The following is a 24,648-nucleotide window of genomic DNA, read 5'->3' on the forward strand; positions in this document are numbered from 1 at the left end:
GCACGGAACGCGTGATCGCGTGACTTGGTCAAGGATCCTTGTCTTAGGGACTCAGAATTTGACGACCTATGCAGGTGCGATGAAATAGACATTCAGTCCAGCATGCGAGGTTAGTAATATTTAGTCTTGACCTTCCTGCACGAGATTTGTTACTTGTGCAGAGGGAGGGCTTTCTACATCGGTGTGTGTGGAACGGACTCTCGAAAACCTCATATCTCCGCTATAACTAAACACACACATATCTCCGCTCCGCGACACTGAACATCCAACGGCACTCATTGGATTTGCAGTGGATTTTTGAAGGCTATCATGGATTTAGGGACTCTTAAGTCCATGGAGGAGATGAACGCATTGCGTATCTAACTCCATACAGGTCGTTGCGGTAGGTACAACTAGTCCGTCATCAAAATGCATATGAATGAATATATATACAACAACGCCCCCTCAGACCTGCTGTTCGCTTTGGTTTATTCATAGCCCTCTCATCACTCACTTAAAACCCGCAAACATGGTATCACTCTTCTCAGCCATCTTCCCACCCGCCCCCTCTTTCACAGAGCAGGACCTAGGTGACCAAACAGGAAAAGTACCTCCCTCCCTCAAGCTCTCCAACCCCATGCTATTCCCCACCCCCGCATCCCCAACATACATACCCACCATTCATCCTAACAACAACAGGTCTTCATAATCACCGGTTCCGCATCCGGGGCAGGATTTGAGCTAGCCGTCTGTTATATTCCAGGCACCAAGGGGCGTCTGGTGCCGTTGGTGATAGACGTAGCGGATCTAGGCACGATCAAAGCGGCCGTGGAGCAGTTTCTAGCGCAGGAGAATAGGCTGGATGTCTTGGTGCATAATGCTGGGGTGATGGAACCGCCTGTTGGGAGTAGGACGAGATTGGTAAGCTGGGAGTGTGGCGGACCGGTGGTTGAAATCTTGGGTATGATGAATATGCAAGCTAATGTTGGTTGCTGAAATTCAGGGTCACGATCTAGAGATCGGAACCCACTGTTTAGGACCATTCGTCCTAACTCATCTTCTCCTCGACGTTCTGAAACGCACAGCAGCCGCAGCGATAACACCAATCCCAGCGCCGTCGAATAGCGTAAGAATCCTCTGGATCGCATCCTATCTATCCCTAGGTCAGCCGCCGGGTGGAATGGTATTCAATGACGCAGGCGGTCCAAAGGCAATCCCCAAGGTCTTTCCGAATTACATGCAGAGCAAAGTAGGCAGCGCGTGGCTGGCTTCGGAGTTTGCGACAAGGCTTGCGCAGGACGGTATCATGAGCGTTGTGAGTCTGCCTTGACTCTGTAGAGTTAGCTTTTGTCGAGTCTGTGGACCCATACTGACGCAGGAATTAAGTCAGTGCATCCGGGATTGATGCGTACCGAATTACAGAAGACGATGCCTTTACTTGGGCGCATGATGATGGTACGTACGATATACTATCAAACCGTGCTCAAACGAAGGGAAAAAAGAAAAACACAGCGCTGATATCGCCCTGAATGAAGAGTCTTCTCTTCAAGCCTGCAGTATATGGAGCATATACAGAGCTATACGCTGCGTTCTCTCCTGAGCTTACAAGAGAAAATATACGTGGCGGTTACGTTATAGCATGGGGACGCATTGAGCCGTTGCCAAAGGATATTGCAAATGTGCAGAAGACGGCAAAGTTCTGGAGATACTGTGAGCGCGAAACTAGCGCGTATATCTGAGCAGGTCTGTTGCGTTATTGTGGTTCGTTATTCTTGACTAGTTGTAAAACTGATTGGGATACTATTTGGCGATTATACATTTTAGGTTTACATTATTACTCTTCTAGAGTCTGTGTTTCCCTCCTGGTGGTCCCTAAAGCTAGCTTTATGTGGAGGTGCTGTTTGACGAGGTGCCCTTCGCGATGAAGTCTTGGATGTAGTGGTAAGCCGCCACGGCGGAGTAGTGAAAATTGATACCATGGCCGGTAAGAGGGGCCACGTAAGTGCCCGTAACATTCGTCTTTGGATATAGCATTGTAATGGCTGCCTGGGCGAGATTGGTTGGGTAGGAGCAGTTTCCAGTGCAGAAGGGAAGGTCACTGTCTCCGTTCACGACAGCGACCGAACCAGTGAAGTTGGCAGCGGGGGCTACCACTGCCGACAGGGTGAAGAGCTCGCCGAACGTGACGGAACCTTTGGTTGCCTCGGCTAGACTGAGCACGTTGGGATCAAAGTTCTGGGCATGCAGGAATGCGAGCTGGTTGGAGATCGAGGTACTAGAGACAAGGTAGCCGTTGCTGAGGCCGCTAAATCGCAAGGGCTGATTCTGCGACGCAATGGCGAGATTCAAGGCAGCGACGAAAGCTGAAGATCCTGTCGAGTTTACTGAAAATCCAGTGAGGATGGCCGTGTTGAGTGAGCTGGGGTATTTTGAGGTAATTCCTTGAACGAGAGAGCTGCCGTAAGAGTGTCCCGTACCAACAATGGTGGTAGGCGTAATGTTGCTCAAGGTACCATTCTTAAGCTTCGTGATGAGAGACTGGAGGATTTCCAATTCAAGAGGACTCTGTATGGTCAATGCATCGGGCTTGGATGATTGCCCTACACCAAGACGGTCATAAAAGAAACTGCGGATGGTCAGGTCAACTGCAAATGAGAATTTGGGGAGGTGTGACAAACGTTGCGTGGCCAGCCTGGGTAGCAACGTCAACATAAGAATAGCCTGGAGCAAAGTCCCAGTAATATCTAAATACCTTATCAGTACCGTACATCAGAAATTAGACACGGATATGTATACCTGTCGAAGCCAATGCCATGGGTAAGGATCTCGACCGTTTTCGGCGTGGTATTGTTCGCTGGGGTACACAAAGTCCCGCCGATATTGTAGGTCCCATTCACAGACTGCGTTCCGGCCATGAGCTGTTGCACAAAAGGAGAAGCGCTTGAAATCATTGAGAGGAATGTCTGGGTCACCCCAGTTTGATTATCGGGCACGGAAAAGTTGAAGGCCATGTTCATTGCGGTGCTGACTTGCACGGGCACTATTCCAGAGACGCAGACAGACAGACCTCCTCTGGATGGTTGGATTGTTGACTGCATGAATCCAGAGGTGCTTGGTGCCTGGACCATGGCTGGAATAGCTCCGCCAGGATTCGATGATAGAAATTGAGCAGATTGACCAGCTGCAAGCTGAAGAGACTGGGCAGCAAGGCCGCCAGCGAAGGCAAGAATAGAGCAACGCATGTTGATGAGCGAAGTTTTGAGATTGGAATTGGAATTGAGACGAAAAACAAAGTTTACTCTATAGAAAAGTTTACTCTATAAGGAAATAGATGGAGTACACAGAGAGGGTAATAAAGAAACCGTGGACCTTGGCTTGGACCTAACAAATATACGTACATTACTCGAGTACTCCCTCCACCCAACTCGAGAAGCTGTCATTCATGATTGCCAATTGGCCATGCCATGATGTCAAAATGATAACCAGTGAGATTATAGAAAGGGGTATGATGCGCTGATGGCGTTGAGGATAACACACAGACTCGTAGTCTCGAAACTAAGGAAAACCTCTACGGATGTCGGGGCGGTACCTGCACATCACTTCCCACATTAGTCAAGTTTGGTGTTTACGGTGGTAGATTTACCTCCGTAGTGTTCGGCATCAGATAGATCCCGACCATAATACCCTTGATTTGTATTTACCCTTGTATTTACCGAGTATATTATACGCAAATTCTCGAATAAGCTTAGACCTTACTCGTAAACCCTTAGGTTGGGCAACGGGCACTGCACTCCCTCGGGAAGAACGGCAGGATCTGCTCACGACCGACTGCTGAGAGCAATTTGCGCCTACGAGCTTTGAACACAAACGCATACAGAGGTATAGAAGTACAAGCAATAGGAGGCATCTTCTGTGCGGCGGGATTGGGGTAGAATCGCGATGTGGAGGTTGAAGGTGTGGCTGCATTGTACGGAGGTATTTAATGATTTCTCTTGAAAAGATACCAAAGGTAAGTGACTTCCTGGCAGATGAAATGATCACACGAAGGAGGTTATGATCTTCCGTATCCTTGCGGTGAAACAGCTGAAGCAATATTGGACGAGATTAAAGGTGAACGTCACGTGGTACTTCTCCTTCACTGAAATTAGAAGTGGCTGAAGCAGAACAAAACCGCAAAGGATGATATTCAACAACGAAAACCACGACAGATGATGTTTCTCTGATATATTTGAATTTGGCGGTCGCCCTTTGATCGACATGGGCACCGCAGATGTTAGCATCGCAGCAACAGCACTCGCCATTGCGCTGGTCGCATTCGTGACAGCCTTGGGCCAGCTGCTTCAACAATACTTTGCGACAGCCGATGGCTATCGCCGGTGCCAGAGATCTGTAATGGGAGAATGGGCAACACGCACACGTCTGAGATGGCGATGGCGGGAGTTTCGGTTCGAGACTCTGTACACCACGCCGAAAATATTCATGACTAGCACTGGGCCGGACAGACCAGGTCAGGTCTTGATTGAAGGTGATACCAATTCTAGAGCAGTTACCATGTCTCTACATCCGCACGCTTCTTCGCAGGGTGTTCGGAATATCAACGAGACAGTATGCTGGGTGATGTTCTTACATCAACTGCATACGCTGGGTGCACGGAATGGCTTATCAGATACTCCGGGGATCAGTCTCCCTGCTCTTTGTTTTCAGGAACGATCATGGGATTTCCAGCTCCCGGATGTGGTGCGTCCCCTCGCGGTCTGCACTGTTTCTGATATTGCCATCATGGCGAGACGTATGGGTATGCGATGGAAGGATTTCCGGCCCTATGATGGAAGTCTCAAGGCCGAGGGTCGTTTTCAGGTAATGACATCCACAAATGTGAGGTCGCTTGGAATTTTGCTACAATATAGCTATACCGGGAACGAAGATTGGCGTGCAACCTTTCGTTCTGGTCTTCTTCGTGGTTTCATCAAACTAAAGGAGCAGAGATACATTCCCTCCACCGGAGCGGACCTCCTCGGATTCGGAATCATCAGTGGTGATGCGGGGATTCATATACCTCGATTCACTATTGGAACGAAGGATGAGATTGTGACTTCTCTCAGTCTCCTAGATGAGACTGGACAATCTGCGATCCATCTACGAACTCGTCCGCAGTTTAATCTAGGTCCTCACCTTCCGACTGGTGACTTGGTTGCCATGACTATGGAAATGGTACGACTTCGAGGGCGATCCCATGTCCAAGTTCCTGCTCCTAGCGTAAATATGCACGGCTTCTTGACGAGCCCCAAAGGCCGACAAGCCTTTCGTCTTTGTCTCGAACGGTGTGTCTCAGAGGGCAATTACAAATTTGGTCCTCAGACTACAGCGGTTCTCTCTGCTTGCAAACATCTATCCGAGACCTGGAAAGAATGGGAAACCGAAAGGTTCGAGTCGGCTGAGGTTCTAGAAATACCCGACCGCCTTATGCCAAACTACCTAGATGCCGTTCACGAACAATTTGACAACCTGCAGCAATGGATCATAGCTGAGAACGGACCTATATATCGAAACGTACTTGGGGCCCACATCCGCCATACGATAATGCTAGAGGATAGGAGCTTCCTGAAAAGGCCTTCAGACGTTAAAGACTATTTTGCATTGTGGCCCAACATCCTGAAGGACTTATTGAAGGGCAAGTATGGATATAACGAAAAAAATCTTTTCGATACATGGGTAGTTATGTTATTCCGAGCTTGTTGCTGGGGCGCCTGTCACTTTTTTGTCCCGGGCGAACGAGTACCCTCGGAATACTATGGCAGCCAGCTACCTGTGTATATAGGTTGATTCGAATAATGAGTCCTATTATCTCCACAATCTCTCGCTCATTATTCCCCTCCCTGAACCTGCAGGGAAGCACACTCCTAGCTCCTTGTTAAACGCCAAGGCCCGCCTCTTTGTCAGACTCATACCAACGCCCAGCTTTCTACGGCTTATTCGTGGAATCTAAACTTCCCGCTGGAAACGGCGACTGTATAAGACTCAAATCTCATGATCAAATGAAGGTGGTATAATTGTAATGATCACAGATGGAACACGCAAGTAATATCCAACATGAAGTAGATGACGATCAAACTGCTCCAGACCCCGATGGCGCATCATCACCAGCAACTCGAGCTGGCACCGCATCCTGTTGCTTGAGAACCTTAATCGTAAACTGAAAAGTCACTTCTCCCGGTGTAAACCCCCTAATCACCAGCTCTCTCTGCGGTGAACTGAAACCCGACTTGAAAATCGCAATACCGCGCAGAAAGAACATAAGCACATGGTCCAGTCTATATAGCCACCGCGTTAGCATCAGATCCATCCATCCATTCCATCCATCCATCTATCTCAACTTGCTATCTTATTCCACAGGAAGGAGGGAAGGAAGCAGGAGGAAGAGAGAGATGTTGACTGGACTTGACTTGACTTGACTCACCCAACAACGATACCAAACCCAGTACCAACACCTATCAGAACCCGAACCGCAGCAACCCACCCTCTGCACCCCCCATTACTACTGGGGCACCACGCTCTAAGCGGCCATGCGTAATCAAATACATTAGCCACTACGTTGAAGGCGAAGACCGCGGTGAAGAAGTCGGCGATGATGTTTAGTCCTACGGGAAAGCCGCGGAAGCGCGTATTGATGAGCGAGACGACGAAGGCGCAGAACATCTGTGGATAATGATGGATTTTCAGCCACTGTGCATGCAATGCAATACAGTGTGATAGATTTGAGAGATGGGCCGGAAGAGACAAGATAGATAGGTGTCCAGGACATGACTTACGATTCCGCCCAACGAAGCCATGTAAACTCTCGATGTATAAGAATAGTAGTGAAAGGGAGCGAGTTCCATGCTTATATATGCAGCGAGCAGCATGCATGCGGATAGGATTGCGCTGAGGAGGGAGCAGAGGGTGAGGAGTTTGAGGGAGCGGGTGAAGTATTCTCTCGAGGCGATGAATTGGGGTGTTTCTGTTTCGGGAGCGGTGTTCTCGACGAGTGAGGGAGCTGTGGTGGCGGATGCGGATGCGTGGCCTGGGAGGAAGGGGGTGGTTTCTTCGGACATGGTTAGGGGAATCGCGGGGGTTATCGTGTGGTGGTGTTACTTGAGGGGTTTTGATGTTTTTGAGCCAAAAGAAAGAGAGACGGGCTTGGATTGCGAGACTTCGTGTTTATGTATGAGAGATTTTGTTGTGGTATATGTGGTATGTTGGACATTTTACATTGATCCTCATGGATGCCTAGCTGCGCCGCACATGCTATAAATCAACGTCAATCATGAATGATCCATGATGGGTATTTTCTCACGGGCTAGGTACGGGCTAATACGTGAAATCGGAGAGCTAGAAATCTTTATAGAATTTCAATTAGCTAGAAGCTAGCATAGCAGAATAGCTAACAACCTTGCAAAAGATGCCAAGGACTCTTGCGCCTCGACCTCGACTTCATCTGGAGTCCGTGCAGTGATAAGTACCCCGCATTATCATAGTACCCCGCCCCCGCCATACCCCTGATCGACATGAGCTTATCCGATCAGATCATCAAAGCCCCCATCCCAACAGCCACCACACTACCGAAAGCAGCTACAAGCCATTGAGCCTCACCTCTTGCTTCAACGCCCGCGCTCTTCGAGGCACTAGGCTTAGCGCTGCCTGAAGTCGTAGGTGTTCCCGATCCCGTCGTTGCTGGTTTGGCGGGGCCGACCGTCCCGCCTGATACTGCGGTGCCGCCTTTGGAGGTTGGAACGTCCTTAGCTGCTGCGATGTAGTTCGTTAGGGAGGTTGAGGCATCGGTTCTAGTCGATCTGTTACTTGGAGTTCCGGTACTGTATGCTACGGAGCAAAGCCCGTGCGACGATAGACAGAATAAAACTTACGGGGGGTTGATGACGCCTGCCATGCCATTCTGGCAATGCGTAGGAGCTGCGCAGTAGAACCAGATAGGGTTTGTGTCATTGATGAGGACAGAAAAGACGTTGTTGTTTTCTCCGCTGTCTGTTGAGAAGCCGCCGCTCCAGAAGCCGGTTCCGTTGTTCAGGGGCACGCAGGGGGAGTCGAAGGATGATTGGGCGACGGAGTGTTGGGCTGGGTAGAAGTGGAATTCGATGGTGTCTCCTATATCTGCTGTGGTGGTGTTGGGTGAGAATGTAAGACCGTTTTCGCCGACGTCGATGATTTTCACGTTTGATGGCGTGAATGAAGAGGTCGTCGGGGCGGAGGCGGAGGCTACAGATGTACTTGAAGAACCACTCCCTCCGCCGTATTGAGCAAGTGTAGAAGGAAGTAGCGACAATACTAGGTGAAGCTTGGAGAACTGCATATTGATTTTAGTAAGATTCGAATGCGTGTAATTGATTGCGAGTCTTGACAAAGTTGAGGGAATTTGAGGTGATTTGTAGTAACCGGGTAAAAGGTTCGTACAGTATATATCTCAGTGACTTAACTGTAGAGTGTACAACATAACGTCAAAAGCTTACCCAGCACATGACATGCCGCTTCACCATCATCCACCTCGAAATAGCGTGGACTGAGCAAAGCACGAACCAGGAAGAGCCCCCAAGAAACCTCGCACCTAGTTACCGGGGTACTATCGCCCGGAAGAAATTCAGAGACCAATGAACTATTATAACTTTCAGACCCCCATGTCTCAGATCCCCCAGAAAATTGAACTTTCTATAGGCGCTTGTCTATTTTAGGCGAATGCTCTCCTTGGAGAAATAAAGTGGCTGACACTCAGCCCCTTTTTATGACATGAAGTGGAATCCTAATAACCCTAGATGCGGAGAATAAACAGCACGATCCCCACCAACGTCGGTTGCCGGCAACACTTGTGGCCAATTACAATTTATTTGAAAGCCAAGGACCAATACAAGTTTTTGCCCCGATTGCTAGCTCACCTAGGTACTGAGTAAGCTGCCTCGAATGTTTGTGACTTGTTATGAAGGATTGCTGTTGGGCAGGACGGGATTTGCATGTTGTTTGTCGAGAATCCTATGCCTGGCTAAGTATGTGTAATAACTTCAATGTATTGATACCCTCCACAAATGGAAGTTGCATTATTGACGCCCAAAATGCGTTAATCTGAAGTGGTGTACTGTGTGACTCTATGCAGACTTCGGCTGCGAAGTGTTGGATGTGGAGGCTGTGCTGATATGCGGCAAGCGATATGATTGGTGATGCCTCGGAATCCATGGATATTATCAGAGACGTACAACTCTTCTTGAATAACTTGGACAGAAGGATAGGGGACTTGAATTATGCCAAAGCATCAATGTGTTCGTCTACTTTTATAGTCTTTGACGGGAGGAAAGCAACATAAAATGTGTCAAATTTGAAATCAAGAATAAGCTGACCCGAGACTCGCATTCAAGGTTTCACCCCGAGTCAAGAGCATGCTCAGTTTGGCGTCGTTGCACAAACGAGGCGCCCAAGTACGACTGCGTATGGAAAACCAGCGAGTAAGAGACAAAACAAACGTCCAGGAAAGAGAGCGTTTCCTATTTCAGAATAGATCGTGATATTCTACTTCAGTCCAAGCAAGCTTGAACTCAGGTATATTTGGGCACTTACGCAAATGCCCTTTCAGTGTACAAGGTCGAGTTTTCCTTCCTCGAGTCTATCTCACCGTCGAAAGCTGTATCCCCTGCTTCGTCATAATCTTCGATAGCGTTGTTGATTACGCTTTCTGAAATTTTCATCAGTATTGCCCAGCGGATTTACCGACGTGAACTCGACGCATGAAAGCATGTTTTTTTTAGGAGAATGGGCCGCAGAGTTGTGAGGCTGGCTTATATTAGTGACTGTGCTCAATGAGGGGGAGGGCGGGGCGTAATATTGTAGATAATGAAAAGGGTGAAGAGAATGAGGCTGCGATCTTACTGTAAGAAAGGGGTCCTTACGTAGAGAGAAGTCTAAATGTATACTTGGGCGGTCTGATTTTAGTTCCGCCGCCATTTGATGAAGATTAAAGACAGTTGTGCGAGTAAGACCTTAACAAGGTAAATGCAAACCAGAACTACGTCTTCAAGTCCAAAACAATTCCGTTCACATGTGCCATTTGCCAATGAGTTGACGCGGTGTCCACTTGATTCGCTCTTAAGTTGCTCAATTGCCAATACCTTGTCATGATCGTTCAATATTTCGCATCAACGGCGTCATGAATCAGCTCCAAGATGAGGAGACTTCGATGGACTTATTAGTCTAGGCAACAATCCAAGGCGAGGATATCGCATCAATTGTTTAGCATGGAGAACTTACCACTTTAAACATTGATGGGAGGAAACAGAAGTAGGTCTCGTGGCGTTGGAGATGAAGGTGGACGGAAACATCCTAGCGCGCGGGTTGAGCCCCATTCTTTCACCCACTCCACCACCACAGCACACTTCACAATCCGTCCTGCAGCTCCACGATCTTCACGTTTGAGGACAACTACCTCACGTGAAGTGTGAATCCTCACGATGCATCTGGTTTCGGGTCGTCGTGGTCTTCGAGTAAGTACAAGTTTTCTTATACCCTCTTTTGCCAATTCCATGACAAAAGCCGATACCAACTCTTCGAAAATACCTCAATGCGAGTATAAATAACCCCACGAGACTACGCGCCCATTGAAAGCACAAGATGTCGCTACTGATAAGACTCGAGTCATATACCCAAGGATCTAACTCCTAGTCCAAGTCGGAGGCGCTTCGTCCTGCTCAGGACTCTTCCGAACAACCTTCACATCTGCGACTTACCCGCTGCAACCACATCCACGCACGACCCTGCCCGCACCAAAAATCGCATTTCTAAAGTCAACTTCCGAGTCGGCGGGCAAGTAGAAGACTGTCATTATCACAATGCTTCTGCTCCGGAAGACTGCCGCCTCATAACACTGCAGCTAGCCGGGCGACAAGAAACCCTTGGGTTCGGATCATATGTGGCAGACTTGACGGGAGTTGCGCATGATACCAAATACACAGAGCTATACTGCAGGTTGGACTGAGCAAGAAGGCCGTTCATATGGAATTCCGAATGCGAATATCCATCCTGCCTGTCGCGGATTGCTTCGGGTATTCTGCATCGGAATCGTTCTTTCTTATTTTGGTGGGGAATTATGGAGCAACGAATCATCCCTACAGTATATTTCCTTCTCTTCTGAGGCTTTTGCCGACATTCTAGCTACTTCCAACATCTCATGCAAATATTTGCCGCACCGACCCTTCAAATAACCACATTCTGTTGCTCATCAACGGAATGAACGCAACCCCCAAGGTTACGTTGACATATTCTCTGCATTGCACATTCGCGATCCAGACTCCGCCGCATCGAAGATGGATTGACTGTGGGGTCATTCCAAGGAGCCCCGAATCGACCATAGGTTTGGAAGAGTGTCCTGGAGTTGGGGAGGCATTGCAAGATGTCGTGAAGACTTGCATCTTGTTGGCTACCCACTGCTCGTTCCGTGCTGCGCACTCATATGCATAGCTGGTGGGATGAGATATTCCACCCTGGACGAGCCCCGAGCTTGCGATGCATTGGTGGCGCTGGTGGACAAGCCTGGAGACACATGATATTCGTGCTCGGCATTTCAGATGTCATTTTCAAATGCTCTTGCGGAGATGAAGCCCCAGATGCGAAATCACTACTTGGAAATGCCACGAACTTCCTGGTCTTAACCATAGTGGATCGTCATGAGATTTGACGCGAAAGCGTTCGCATCATTGTCAACGTTAAGTTCTACGTCCTAGCTAGCCATTTCGAGTAACAGAAGCTAGTCGACGGCAATGCGTTCTTCTCCCATCCCAGGCCCAGGAAAGCTGTCATCGCACGCCTGGACTGCCAGCGGGAGTACAAGTGGAGAAGGGGACCACTTTGACTTCACTTCAAAGTTTGGTTTTCAGTTGCGCTGGTACAATAGAGTTAAAGCGCGCCGAATACGCAGTGTTGAAGGCATCTGAACCGATAATATCTAAAGTCCGATGACGACTAGCCATACGCTCTCCAGCATGAAACAACAGCATCTCGCCAAGATGTCAGGAATCATGTCCGCTTCTGGGAAAGACATAGGCTATCTATGCGGAATTGATGGTCAAATCTTCCCATGATGCACTTGTTGATCCAGAGTCAGAAATCGGACTCAATCTGCTACTGATGCAAAAATGCGGTATGCAGCTAGCTCTAGGGGAGGTTATAATGTGATGAGCTGAGATAGAATGCGTCTAATATTCGTCTTCTGAACCCAGGAGTCGGCTTGCTCCAGGTTTGATACCCCGATTGATACCCCCAAATCTATCCAGAGTATTCTACTTATGTCTTGTAGTGATACTAACGCGGCATTGGCTCCTTCAAGGGATCAATCCCGAGTATTGAGCCAAAAAATTTCTTGATTCAGCTCGAGGTGCAATCTCAGCGCTTTGCCAACTATTGCTTAAAGACACGAGAATAACAACGCCATCGAGAGTGACATTGAGCATTGGATGTACCCTGAGATCACTCGATCCGTGATACAATCAAATGACATTATAGACAGATCCCCATCTTCACTCGCTTATGCTTCGCAGCCACTTGACTGCCTTACCCTCCAAAGATGGATTTGGTGGGGTTATGAGGTCTTATCCAGAAGTCCGGTTCCTTGAAGTCATGGGTGGACAGCCCCAGTACTGGCTAAGAGACGATCTGCTTGTACTTTGTCTGTATCAGCCCACCTCGAGGATATACGTGCCAAAGGAAAGACATGAAGATTACGGGTATGGCAGCCTCAATGCGCCATGCCAGCATCTTATGGCCAATATGGTGATCTCCAGTCGGAATTATCAAGACAGTATCCCCTTTGTGGTGAAATGTAGGTGGTGCGATCATGATCTGCGAGGACCCCCAAACCAGATTGCCAGGAGACAATAGGTTCCCCTCTGCAAATATCGTAAAAGACAACTGCGGTGCTTTTGAAGCATCCCCATCATCCGGATCGTCCAAGGCCACCTATTCCAACAACTGATATGAAGATGACGCGACTTTTGCCCGTCCAGAGAGTTCCCAATTCGGTACCAAGTATAGCTCAATGGAGAATGGAGTCATTGTGAAGTTCGATATAGGTGAGACAAACACCCTTGTTCCACCCACAAGGAGCTCGATATTATTGTGTCTGGCGGAGATCAGAAATCCCTGGTGTTCGGGGCCGCGAAGAAGGTTTGTGCTAAAAGGTAGAAGCCGTGGTCGTGAGGTATACGCTTTGGTTTTTTTTTTTCTATGGGTACCTGGAAATTCAAGACTTCCGAAAGGGGGTAGGTGCATACCATTTCGTAGTCCGTCTTCGCTGTCTTCTTGGAGGTTCTGGGAGTATGGTCGATGATTAGCCTTTGTAGCTCTTTGTTCTTTGGGGGGTAATGGCATCTAAACCTTCCAGTGGTATCACTGACCTGCTCTGCGTTTCGATTTCCTGGCGGCGGCTCAGTCTGTTGCCATGCGTATCTTTTCCTGTTCTGCCACTGATAGAGATTGGCGCCCTGTGCCATGCCATTGGGAATACAAACTTGATTCCTTTGATAGACACGGGATGGTGGAGAAGCAGTACCTGCAGACATGATGGTGTGTGTGCGCAGGTGGGCAATGAGATTGAAGCGCAGTCTCAAATTCTGATTATAGGAAGAGGTGTAAAATCATCAGCTCAGGTATAGCTTCTTCTATTCTTGTTGAAGTATGATGTGGTTCTATTCGGTTGGTGAAGGTGGGTACCTAGGTACTACTTGGAATATTCTATATTGAGCCTCAATGTCTTGCGGGTCCTCTAGGTTTTCTATCACTTCTCGGCTCCTCCTCGACAACAACGCCAGCTTTGCTTCCACCCACAAACAACCACACACATCTTCGCCATCATGATTGCCATCATTAGCATTTCACTTTCCAAGACCCTCGCTGAGTTGCGCTTTAGCGTCCTCTTCTTCCTCTTCTTCCTCTTCATGATGCTATTTGCAATGATGCAGTTCCGCGCATTGCGCATTGTCAACCTGCATTTGCTTGTTTGTCGTACATTGGGAGGAGTCATCAGAATGCGACGCCGTCGTCACTTCATCACCCTTCTGGTCACCTCCTCCTTTATTGATTCTATTCACGCCATCATGCAAATATTTAAGAATCTCCGGCGTTGGAAGACGATAACTAATGAGCCCTCGAAGATTTGGCGCGGAAATACACCTCTGCACCGTGAGATCAAGACCAACTGGGAAAAGAATTGGGTAACACTCATATTAACCCCCGAATTGCTGAAGCATACGCTAACAAACAATTAGGGTTGGTGCTATTACGGCGTAACGAATACGAATCGATGGTAAGTAATCTCTCCATCTCCAGACCACTATCAGTATCTAAACATACGTCTAATAGTTCCTTTCTACTAAACAACGACTTCAATCCATCGCACATTGCATGCAAGACTATATATTTGGGAGCATTGGGTTACATCGCCGTCAAAGATGAACGTGGGCTCTGTTGGTGTATCAGCAGCGGCTACCTCCTCGGTTATGAAGAATACACGGTATCCCTCAAAGTTTGGCCTTTCTCCGTCCTGGCATGGCCAGCGAGATTTTCCATGGCGCTGAGCTTTCAGGATGCACAGGCACGCATTACTCGTGGATACGACCCGTTAGTAGGAGACATTGAATTCGCGTAGAGCTTAGGCTGGAGTATTCATGGGATATGACTGATTGGAATTGTGCTTGGGTTGGATGAGGGGAGTTCTTGGAGTTAGATTTGGATGTTACCATTTGGTGAATGCCAGTTTCCCAGAGACACGGAAGCTTCTTTGACTACTAGATAGACATCACAGAACCACAATCAGAAGTTTGTTCTCCCACAATCAACTACCGTGCTAGAACTGTCCTACTGCCACAAAGGAACCACACTGCATGCTATACAACCTATAAGACTCCGCAGTCTTTGACTTTCTAAGCTTACACATACCCACATTCTCCCCATACCCCGCGGGCACCCTTCAACTTCAAAAACGAACTAACAGGATCTAGCTGATTCGACCAAAACACCACCTCATCACCATCTCCGTCGCACCACCCCCCTTCCTCGACAACCCCAAAAACGTCACACTAGCCGTCCCACCGCCGCCGCTCTCGATAAAACAAGTGATTCTCAGCTTCGACAGCTCGAGCGGATTGTCCACATACCCGCCCCCGTACGACATGCTTTGGATTCCTAGGACCTTGGCACCTGGGTACGGGGCTTGAATGGCCTGTAGGTCGGTACTGGCGTGAGCGGCCAGTTGAGTGGGGTGGCTGGCTCGACGTGCGGGGCTGGAATGCGGATGTTTGTTTTTTGCGTGCTGGTTTGGGGGTGTGTGGTCATTTTCTGTGGTGGTGGTGGTGGTAGTGGTGAATATAGAGACTTGTGTCTGTCCGGTTTGCAGGGGCTGCAGTGCCCATTCTATATACGATGGTGTTGTTGCTGCTTCGCGGGCGTGGACTAGCATCGTGGTGTCGAGTTTACAGGTGGTTGTGACTGGGGTGTTGGATCCTGTGGGGATGCGGATTAGGAGGTGGTCGTGCAGGAAGGCGGTTGTGGTAGTGATGCCTGGGAGACTGTTTGGGTCGCGGGAGGGGTGTAGGGGGGTTGTATTAGGTATACTTGTACAGGCTGTTGATTTCTTAGGCGGTATGTTAGGGGCTGCAGGCAGGTTCCTGACTCTCCATTGTCTTGTATCTCTGCTTCCGTTTTCGTCTTTGTTTTTGCTGACCTCGTTATCTGTAGATGAGAACTAGATGTCTAACCAGACAGCTTCGTCTCGTAATGGGTCGAAGACTACGGTCTGCGTGGTTGGGGTAGGTTACATCTGAAGCTCAAACCCAAACTCCTGCGCCTGCTCAAAGACCATTAATGGTGCGTATTCGTACGGAGTTGGACATCTCCAGCCGCTGAATTCGAATTCGATTATGGTGTTTTGCTTTTTTTCGTTCCACGTCGATGCGTGTTTCGTGAACGCGAGGCCGTAGATGTTTGCTTCGGTTTTGCTGTGCGTAGAGGGGTGAAGGTGTTTGAGGAGGCGTGGCATACGGCAGACAGGGTATCTGCTGTCATGGGCACGTAGCTCATGGTGTGGTGGTGTAGTTATGGATAGGAGGAAAGAGGAGATGCTCCAAAGAATCACCGGGAAAGAGGAGAATGAAGGGTGGTTTTAGCTGGTGGTGTTGCTATAGATATCGTTATATAGATATTTGGTTCTGGATCAGGTGGTAGTTGGCTGTTCAACAAGCATTCCCTAGCTGTCATTTTATGGTAAGACATGCTTTACTTCAGCAAGTGAGAATCTGACGAAGCGAGGCTGCCCCTGATCGATTACACTAATACTTCTAACTTTCATAAACCAGCAAGTGATAGAAAGGCAGTAACTTTAGTGTTTAACCAGATAATGCAGGAAAAGGATCTGAAGTATGATGCTTTCCTGCGTGCCAAAGCTTTTGGTAAGTGTATACTGGATTATAGCGATCAGGAGCCTAGAAAATAGGGGTTGGGCGCTGAACTCGCTTAGCCTTGTTACCCCGCTCTATATAGGTACCTAAGGGGGCTCACATCTTACTACTTGATTTCCAAAGATTACGAGAATTAATAGTACTTCTAAAGACTTTAAAAATAGCATCAAGTTACAAAACCCTCTCTGGCTTGGTTTATTTAGTGTTCCCCCCCCCCCCCCCCCGCCGGCGTTATTTTGAAATACAATAGCTAATCCCCTCAACCACGAGACAAGGCGCGAAACCCAACTCAAGACTATAAAGACTACTGGCTAGGAAGCACAGGTGGTAGTTTCAAGTTCGAGTACAGCACCAGGTGGAGTCGTCCTCCTAGACGATGTCGTGTTGCGTGACAGGTACGCAGAAGCTAGGTACCTAAGGTGCCTTGAGCTGTGCATCGGGAGCAGGCTGTAGAAAACGAGGAGTGTTACTCGATCGAGTAAGCACGAATAAGATGCAGAGATAATTATTACATGACATTTTCCAAGTAATCTAAAATCGAAGAAAGCGAGTTTAGGTAAAGAGGAGTGCTGGCTAGTGAAGTACTACTAAGACATACCAGCCTTTCGGCAAACAGTTGGATGTAACAGGACAGGACAGGGTAGAAAGTGCTACTTAGGTACGCTTATAGGAGAAACATACTCTTGAGAGTTTTCTGCTCATTGGGAGCTTAAACTATATCAAGAATATAGTCCGTACTATCGGCATTATTACCCCCGCCGCGTAAGCAGCAAAGTTGCTTTCTACTATATGTCCAAGCATTTATATAAAAAAGAAAGAAAAAGCATATAGATCTGCGAGCAGATCACCTCTATGCTTTTTGTCGTTAATCATCAACACCGAATACAAAAAGTCCATCTCCATTGATAAAGGGATTTTCATAGCCAGTGCTGTCCCTGATCCCGCCCTTGTTCTTTTACCAGTGCCTAGAGGGAGGTCTGCTTGAGTCGTGCGTAAAGTACTAAGCTGAAGCAAGCACGATATCTTCCACAAGCTTGAGACGATTTATTCATAGGTAGCATGAAATGAGCGGTAGACATGCTCTTTCTGAGGGCGATATATACCTTAGTGCAACGGCTGTAAATAGCAAAGCTCTTCCTAAAGGACTACATATGATAGTTAGATATCAATAATTAGTTCGAGATCAACCCTTGATGGAGGAAGGGAAGATTATGTGGTGCCAGTAGACGAATATAAGATTACATTTTAGTACATGGGTATGGACTGGGGCTAGAAAGCTAAATGGTTGATAGATAGCCTGAGATAGGCGTGGACGTTCTATACTCAAGAGATTTTATCAACAGCACTCGTTCGTTTTCTCATCTCTTCTACATAGATAGACAATGAGAACCCGACTTACTCCTAAGATACAATTGTATAGCATAAAAAAGAACCCTGTTATTCTAATATGCGATAGCCGTCTACAAGATATGCGCTACGCGATTAATATATCTAGAATCATAGATTCTGATCCTGATTCACATTCTCTCTACGTCTGAATCATCCAATGAATAGAAAACGACCTTGCGAGTGAGTCCGCTTCGAAGTTCAAATTGCAACTCCCGGCGGGGAAACGGAGAGAGATATCTATCGCGAGGGATAGGCTATAGATAGCGAGCCGATTCTAGCTCAGCTTAGGCGTAGAGAGCTTGTGTGCTGAGGCTGAGTACTGATATCTCTATCCCTATGCCGAAAGAAGCTCGGCCTACCTTATGCACCCCTATTTGAGATTCGGATAGCAACGTGTACTGTATATGAATAACCCTTCCCTTCCTAGGGAAACAAGTGGTCGAACCTGTCCTGTACGATTGTGGGCACTAGTACCCCTCTATACCCCAAGTCACTTTATTTCTTCCCAAGCAGCTTTGAAGAGGTTTGGCATCGGGAGCAGGGTTAATTGAAAGGGATAGAGACCAGCAGGTAGAACGAGATATTTCATCAAATAAAAGGCAAGTCATAGACAGGATTGTAAAACAGCAAGGGTACAGGTCGAACCCAAAAGACGATGTCAAATAGTTGCGTGGTAATTGGTTTAGAAGTACATTCATTCATTGGAGTGAACCGCCCAGCTAGTCTTAGAATCCATGCCCCGCCTCCATCCAGTACGCGCGAACCCATCTAGCCACCCACTCCCTTCTTTCTTCTACCCCCGAGCTCACAATCCGAAGGAAGATATCCAGACCCTCAATCCAACCACAGCTCAAATGCAACAAGCAAACAATAAACATCGCGTAAGGGGCAAACCAATCAAGCAAACTATCAAATATCAACTAAAAAATCCAAAACTCGACGCCCATCGCGCCTCGTTACTTTTCTTCTCATCGTTCTTTCATAAAAGGTCCGAGCGCAGCATCCTGGAACCAATTAAGGGAAGTATCATGAAGGAAGGAGAGCTCTCAAGGTTGTGTAAGTATATAACGTGCAAATTTGCACGAGATGAGAGTGGGCAGTGTGGTGAGTACCCAATTGATTAAGCGGACTTGAGATCTCTCCTTCCATTCCTTCCGATTCCAATAGAAACGCGCGCATGTTCGAACCCTCGTTTCGTGTCCGTATCCATTTCAAAGTCCAAGCAACAGATTCCCAAAGGTATGAGTGAAATGTATCCAGTGTGTAAGCTCCAAACCCAGGTAATGTAGTAAGTAGTAGTAGTGTAAAGGGGGGTCATAGCAGCGTCAAGTCGTTATGGTTGCCCAGTCGCTGTAATGTTTGATAGTTCCACAATGGTATCTTATGTCGTTCGTTTGCGTGCGGTGGTATTCGCCCGTAAACGCGGGGGCGTTTTTGTTTCGTAAGCATCAGCGTAAGATATCGAGTCTTCGGGTGCCGGTAAAGGCGTATTATACTCGCTTTGTTGTATGGATTTTGCTTTTTGGGGAATCGAAGATCATGGGGAAGCAAATTCGTCCATTCGTTCGTTTTCGGGGTGCGGTGAATAGCATAAAGGCCGTCCATCTGAAAATATGTACTAACTCCGAGTAAAATCGATAGCGAATGTGGTCTAGATCGTAGTTCAACGGAACCACGATGTAATTACAATAAGACGAACAATTGCAAGCAAGCAATCAAATTCAAACAAACGCCGATCATGCATAGTCCAGTTTCAACCGACCGATGACAACTCCGGTTTATGGGGTCAAATGTGAAGCAATACGTTCACAAGTAGGTGTAAGGTGTCGTTTCGTAACTTCGTGAAAAGTCGCTTCTCGGTCGGGGAGAGAGCGGGGCTTTACATGTATCGATTATTCGAAGGGAGGCTGCGATCGGAGGAATCTTGAGCAATGTTATCATCCCATTCCGTTTCGATGCTATTCAGATCAAGCTCACCACTGCCCTGATTGCGGTGTCCATTCTGTCTTGGCCGTTGGAAGCCAGCTCCCCATTCGCTACCTGGTCCGCGAGGTTGTCTTTCGGGGCGTGCAGTAGCACCGTTTCGAGGATTCTCATCGTAGGCATTGCCGTTCATGGGACGTTGGCTTCCAATAGGTCCAGCACTTGGAATTTCTCTCTCTTGTCCCATACGACCATTTGTGGCGGTTCTGCCAGCATTCGGGCGATCGAACCCGAGGGAAAGACCGTTGAGTCCGTTCAGAAGGGAGCTCTCGTCGCGGTTATTCAAAGGATTTTGGCCTCCTGCAGATGTTGGTGTTAGATTGGGGGTTCCAGAAGCTTGCGATGGTGGACCGTAGTCAGTGTATCGCGCAATAGTTGCCGAAGCATTGGTAGGATAACTTTGAACAGATTGCGAGGGTGAGGGTGTGTACGAACGGAGATCAGCGAACGATTTTGCCGCGCGAAGATTATTATGATTGACTCCCAATCCAGGAGATCCTGGAATATCCAAAAGGCCAGAACCTTGGTTCCGGAGTGAATGGTTGTAGTAGTTGCCATCGTTGGCTCTCGATTCGCCAAAGTCAATGGTTGCCGCACGGTTCAGACCACGGCGCGACGCATCGTTGTAGTAGGAGCTCTGCGGGAGTTGCGGGACGGCAGGGCTGATGGTGGAATGCCTTGTTTTGTAAACTTGAACGCACCGACCATCACCAGTTCCTTCGGATCTGTGTTCGAGCCCCATGTTGTGAGCCAAAGTATGGATTGTTCGGCGATCAGCAGGGGGAACAGTGCTTGGGAAAACGTAGATGTCTCTGCTGGCATCATTCTTGAACCCTATGAGGTCGCCGTAGAATCCCAGAATTACGGGGTCATTCATGTCGAGAGCTGAAGGGTATTAGTAGAGGAGTAAGTGAGGAGAGAAAAACCTACGGATTTGTGCCTGTCCTCTTAATGAGACTGGCGATGGAGACGAGGGTATGTGACTCGAGTTTATGGAGTTCATTGATGCTTGTGCATTGAGGGAGGGGACAGAGGCATTTGGCATCGGCCGGTGTTGTTCCTCCAATTGTCCGCGCTTCTCCCTTTTCTCGCGCTCTATTTTTTCCCTCTCCAGCATAGGGAGCATCTTCTTGTACTCGACTCTCAACTTTCTTCCTTGGAGCTCCATATGGTTCATCGTGTCAATGACAACTGAAGTTTCTTCGGGAGTGGTGAAGTTTGCAAAGGCCAAGCCCCTGAAAACTCCGCCGTCAAAGTGGTAGTTGAAGGCGTAGGGAAGCGGGAGGTGCATATCTGTCATAAGTTGTACTAGTTGCTCCTTCTTAACGGCAAATGGAATATTCTTGATGACAATGGCGGTGGGGATGAGCTCGTCGTGCTCGGGAGGAGTATCCATCCGCGGAGGGCCACCTTGGAGCTGTTGGTTGTATGGACCGTTGTGACCGTTCATCTGGTGTTGGTGGGAGAGCATGCCCATGTTCTGTTGTGGCATAGGGGGAGGAGGCATCGAAGAGTCCATCCAATTCTGAAGAATATGAAATCAGTATGTGAATGAAATGAGATGGGAATCCAACACTAGCTCTAGTCTACTTCTAGAGCAAAGGCAAACTTACAGAAGGTAGTCCAGCCCTGCGAGCCGTCTGAGATTTGACACGGCCCGTTCCGCCCATAGTATTTGCACCACCATTAATATTCATATTATTACCATTCAGACTAGGCGCCCCGTAGTTCCAGGTCTGGCTATCGTAATAGGAGTTGGAGTGAGGGTTTGCGTTGACGGGGGGGAAGCGGGCAACAGAATCAAATCGCGAAGCTACATGATCCTCCGAGGTGTAGAGACCCTGCTGCATCTGTCCACCGCCATAGCTGTCGAAGTGTCGAGATGGTTGGCGGTTCAGGGTCAGACCGCTACCATATCGGTTGGAACCCGGCGAGCGGTTGGAAAAGTCGGATGTGTACATGTCTTGGTATTGATGAGACATGCTGTGCACTGCTATACTGTGCTGTGGTGCCCTGTGCTGTGGTTGGAGATCCTCTACCTGACAGTAAAAAGGAGAGAGAAAGGGGGTGTCTGCCTCTGCTTTTGGTCGGCGTATGCAAGGAGCCGGCAGCTAGTTGCACGTCGTGGAAGCTCAGAACGCCTACTCCGAACCTCACAAGCCAAGCAGTGAGGTCAGGTCGGTATACCTACCAAGCTGGCTGTGTGGCAAGTGGCTGCTGCACAGATTATGTGCGTGGGTTGGTACAAGGCCGTCTGCGCTGGAGTTGAAGCTTGTGTTGGAGCAGCAGTACAATAGCAGCAGCTGCTGGTACCAGTATGTGCAGTGCAGCGGTGCAGTGCAGGATGTACCTTGGTATGTAATATATCGTCGGTCACAGCAGTGGTGCGGTGGCGCTGTGCTTCGTTGAAGGAGGATGTGGTGGTGGTGGTTGGTATTCGGTATTGATATTCGTACTGCGGTACTTGATTTTTCTCCCTATTTCCTTTCGTAACTTCCTTCGTACGTACTGGGGTATCGATGTGGATTCGTCGGACTCGTCAGGGACCGTGTCTTCGAGGCTCCGTGTCGCGCAAACGTTGGCTGGTCGTTGAGGGTTGATTATCGCAAGCCGACCGAGGAGAGAGGTGAAGTTCTTGGATGGCAGAACAGAGAGGGAGAGAGGGGGGGGGAAGAAGAGTGCAGAGGGTGATTTTGATTGTGCTCTTGATTTGAGTGAGGTAGGTGAGGCCCAAGGGACGCTAAATATGGACTGGGCCCGTGCTTTTCGTTTTCGCCTGACGAAGACGAGACGAGACGAGAGACGAGTGAAGGTTTACGGCGACGGTGAAAAAGCCGCGCTACACTTAGAAATGTCCTTTTCAACTATGAGAATACCACAAAAATGACGAGTGATAATAGGTATTTAGCCTGAACATTTAACTAGCACTGATTTTTGACGCGGATAGTCTCATTGAACACCTGGACGGGCAAAATATGTTTAACTAGCTAGCCTGGCTAGCACTACATACGTGAAAATCGACTCCAGCTCCACTGCTCTGTCTACGCCATGGTACGAAAAAGTAATAACAGTCACTTGGCGCTGTCAGTATTAGTATCGCGTAAGGACTGGACTGGACTGGACTGGCTGAGGAGGGTGCAGCTTCGAGGCTAATGTATAGGATACCCTCGACGTCGACCTTGAGAGAAGGCATGCAACTGGACTGGATGAGAACAGGAAAGGGGGGACTTCTAAAGAGAGGAACATCCCCGCAGGTATATTGCAGCCACACGAAAGTGATGGTTCTGTCCGCGACTATCAAAACAAGCAAGCTACCAGTTACTCAACACATATCAAGTACTTGCGCATTTACTACTTACGACCGGCGTCCTCGACACCACAATAGCTTCTCACTGGACGTAGCGTCGTCCAAACAAAACCACACATGCAGTCCTCCCATTACTATTGGTGACCATCCTATCCTACGCCTCCGCTTGTTTGGGTTCCTGTGTTTTGCTAAATATGATAGAATAGACCGGACGCCGAACTATGGATTGGTTGGTGGGCACGATGAAAAGGGGCTCAAGAATTATGTACTGGTGGAACTAAAAGGAACTAATAACTGCCCAGGTATCTTAGGAATCTGGAAATCTGGAATGTGACCTGCACGTAAGTAAGGCTACAGACCCATTCAAACCTCATCTATTCCTTTTGCCTTAAGAAACGCCATCCATTCATCCATTAGTTATCACCACCAGCGCCATGCACGCCCAAGGAGAAACCTATCACATCCACTCCACCGATCCATCATATTCCGCCACGCCACCAACCAATTTTGACATCGGTTCGCTTCGCCCCGCCACGACGAGGCGGGGACGGGGCACACGGATGGAAAAGCTAGGAGGGACTTTTAAACCTACTGTTGACCTTAACTACCTACTCTCTAGGTCCTTTCGTACATATATATAGCACAGACATTGTTATCACGACGGTATAATAGCATGCACATATTAAGACTTACTTCTATATCGCATCGCATCGCACCTAGTCGCACCTATACCTATTGTACTCTACAGGGAAGCTCGTTCTCGTTCTGCCAAAGCGCCATCTAGAACACGATAACGATGAATCAATTCCTTCCTCCCCTTCCTCCCCTTCATCCCCCCCCCCCCCTACAAGTGAGCAGTATTTTTAAATTTCCCAACCCTCCTCACATGCACAATCCAGTTTCACCTTAATGAATACCTACACGATCCCAGCCCAGTCCCAGTGATGGCTTGTCTTCCGATAGGTACATGGGTAAAGTAAAGTACGAAGTAACGTACTCTCCGTAACGTAGGTCGCAGAAGGGGTCGCTTCCATGCTTCCGATCTCCATCCCGCCCACCCCCTTGTTTCTTCTTTGCTTTTCCCATCCATCAACGATGCATGCGCAGGAAAGGGACGAGCGGGGTGGGGGTCAGGTAAGCATGGTTTGGGACGGATTCCGTCATGTGATTTATATATCGAGGACGCGAAGTCAGGTGGCTGGTTGTGAGGTTAAGAGGTAAGATGAGACAAGACAGATCAAAACAAGGAACTGGACTAGATGAGAGGAGGAGTTTCGCGAAGGCAGTTGAATAATTAATGAATGAATGAATGAATGAATGGGAAAGATGGATACGTCTATTTATACATGTCATGTGATCACCACTGCGCCCCACCCACCCAGCCCATCAATCTTCCTTATTCCTTCCCACAGCTTTATCTGCATCACGATCTCCCTGCCCCTACCTTAGATGCCCATACCTCCATCTTCCCAGCAACGGCAACAACAACAGCAACAGCAACACCGCTACCATCGT

General features: G+C 48.3%; 4 protein-coding genes across 4 annotated transcripts; 1 reads left to right on the plus strand and 3 right to left on the minus strand.

The window, feature by feature from the left end:
• Nucleotides 1-508: 508 nt before the first annotated feature.
• Nucleotides 509-1,718, plus strand: LHYA1_G007229 (putative oxidoreductase; the record flags this gene model as incomplete). Its single annotated transcript, XM_031152159.1, has 5 exons — nucleotides 509-586; nucleotides 679-900; nucleotides 983-1,294; nucleotides 1,366-1,434; nucleotides 1,515-1,718. 5 exons carry the CDS (start codon nucleotides 509-511, stop codon nucleotides 1,716-1,718), a joined length of 885 nt encoding a protein of 294 aa, XP_031003641.1.
• Nucleotides 1,719-1,863: 145 nt separating this feature from the next.
• LHYA1_G007230 (uncharacterized protein) lies at nucleotides 1,864-3,221 on the minus strand (the record flags this gene model as incomplete). Its single annotated transcript, XM_031152160.1, has 2 exons — nucleotides 1,864-2,671; nucleotides 2,776-3,221. The coding sequence occupies 2 exons, from the start codon at nucleotides 3,219-3,221 to the stop codon at nucleotides 1,864-1,866; spliced, it is 1,254 nt and encodes a 417-aa protein (XP_031003644.1).
• Nucleotides 3,222-7,537: 4,316 nt separating this feature from the next.
• LHYA1_G007231 (Extracellular serine-rich protein) lies at nucleotides 7,538-8,323 on the minus strand (the record flags this gene model as incomplete). Its single annotated transcript, XM_031152161.1, has 2 exons — nucleotides 7,538-7,829; nucleotides 7,881-8,323. The coding sequence occupies 2 exons, from the start codon at nucleotides 8,321-8,323 to the stop codon at nucleotides 7,538-7,540; spliced, it is 735 nt and encodes a 244-aa protein (XP_031003645.1).
• Nucleotides 8,324-19,722: 11,399 nt separating this feature from the next.
• cip2 (RNA-binding post-transcriptional regulator) lies at nucleotides 19,723-21,808 on the minus strand (the record flags this gene model as incomplete). The annotated part of the gene is made up of 3 exons (XM_031152162.1): nucleotides 19,723-20,711; nucleotides 20,757-21,351; nucleotides 21,440-21,808. The coding sequence occupies 3 exons, from the start codon at nucleotides 21,806-21,808 to the stop codon at nucleotides 19,723-19,725; spliced, it is 1,953 nt and encodes a 650-aa protein (XP_031003643.1).
• Nucleotides 21,809-24,648: the final 2,840 nt, after the last annotated feature.

Source organism: Lachnellula hyalina (assembly GCF_007821495.1).
Source record: "Lachnellula hyalina strain CBS 185.66 chromosome Unknown contig00115, whole genome shotgun sequence".
Classification (NCBI taxonomy): Eukaryota; Fungi; Ascomycota; class Leotiomycetes; order Helotiales; family Lachnaceae; genus Lachnellula; species Lachnellula hyalina.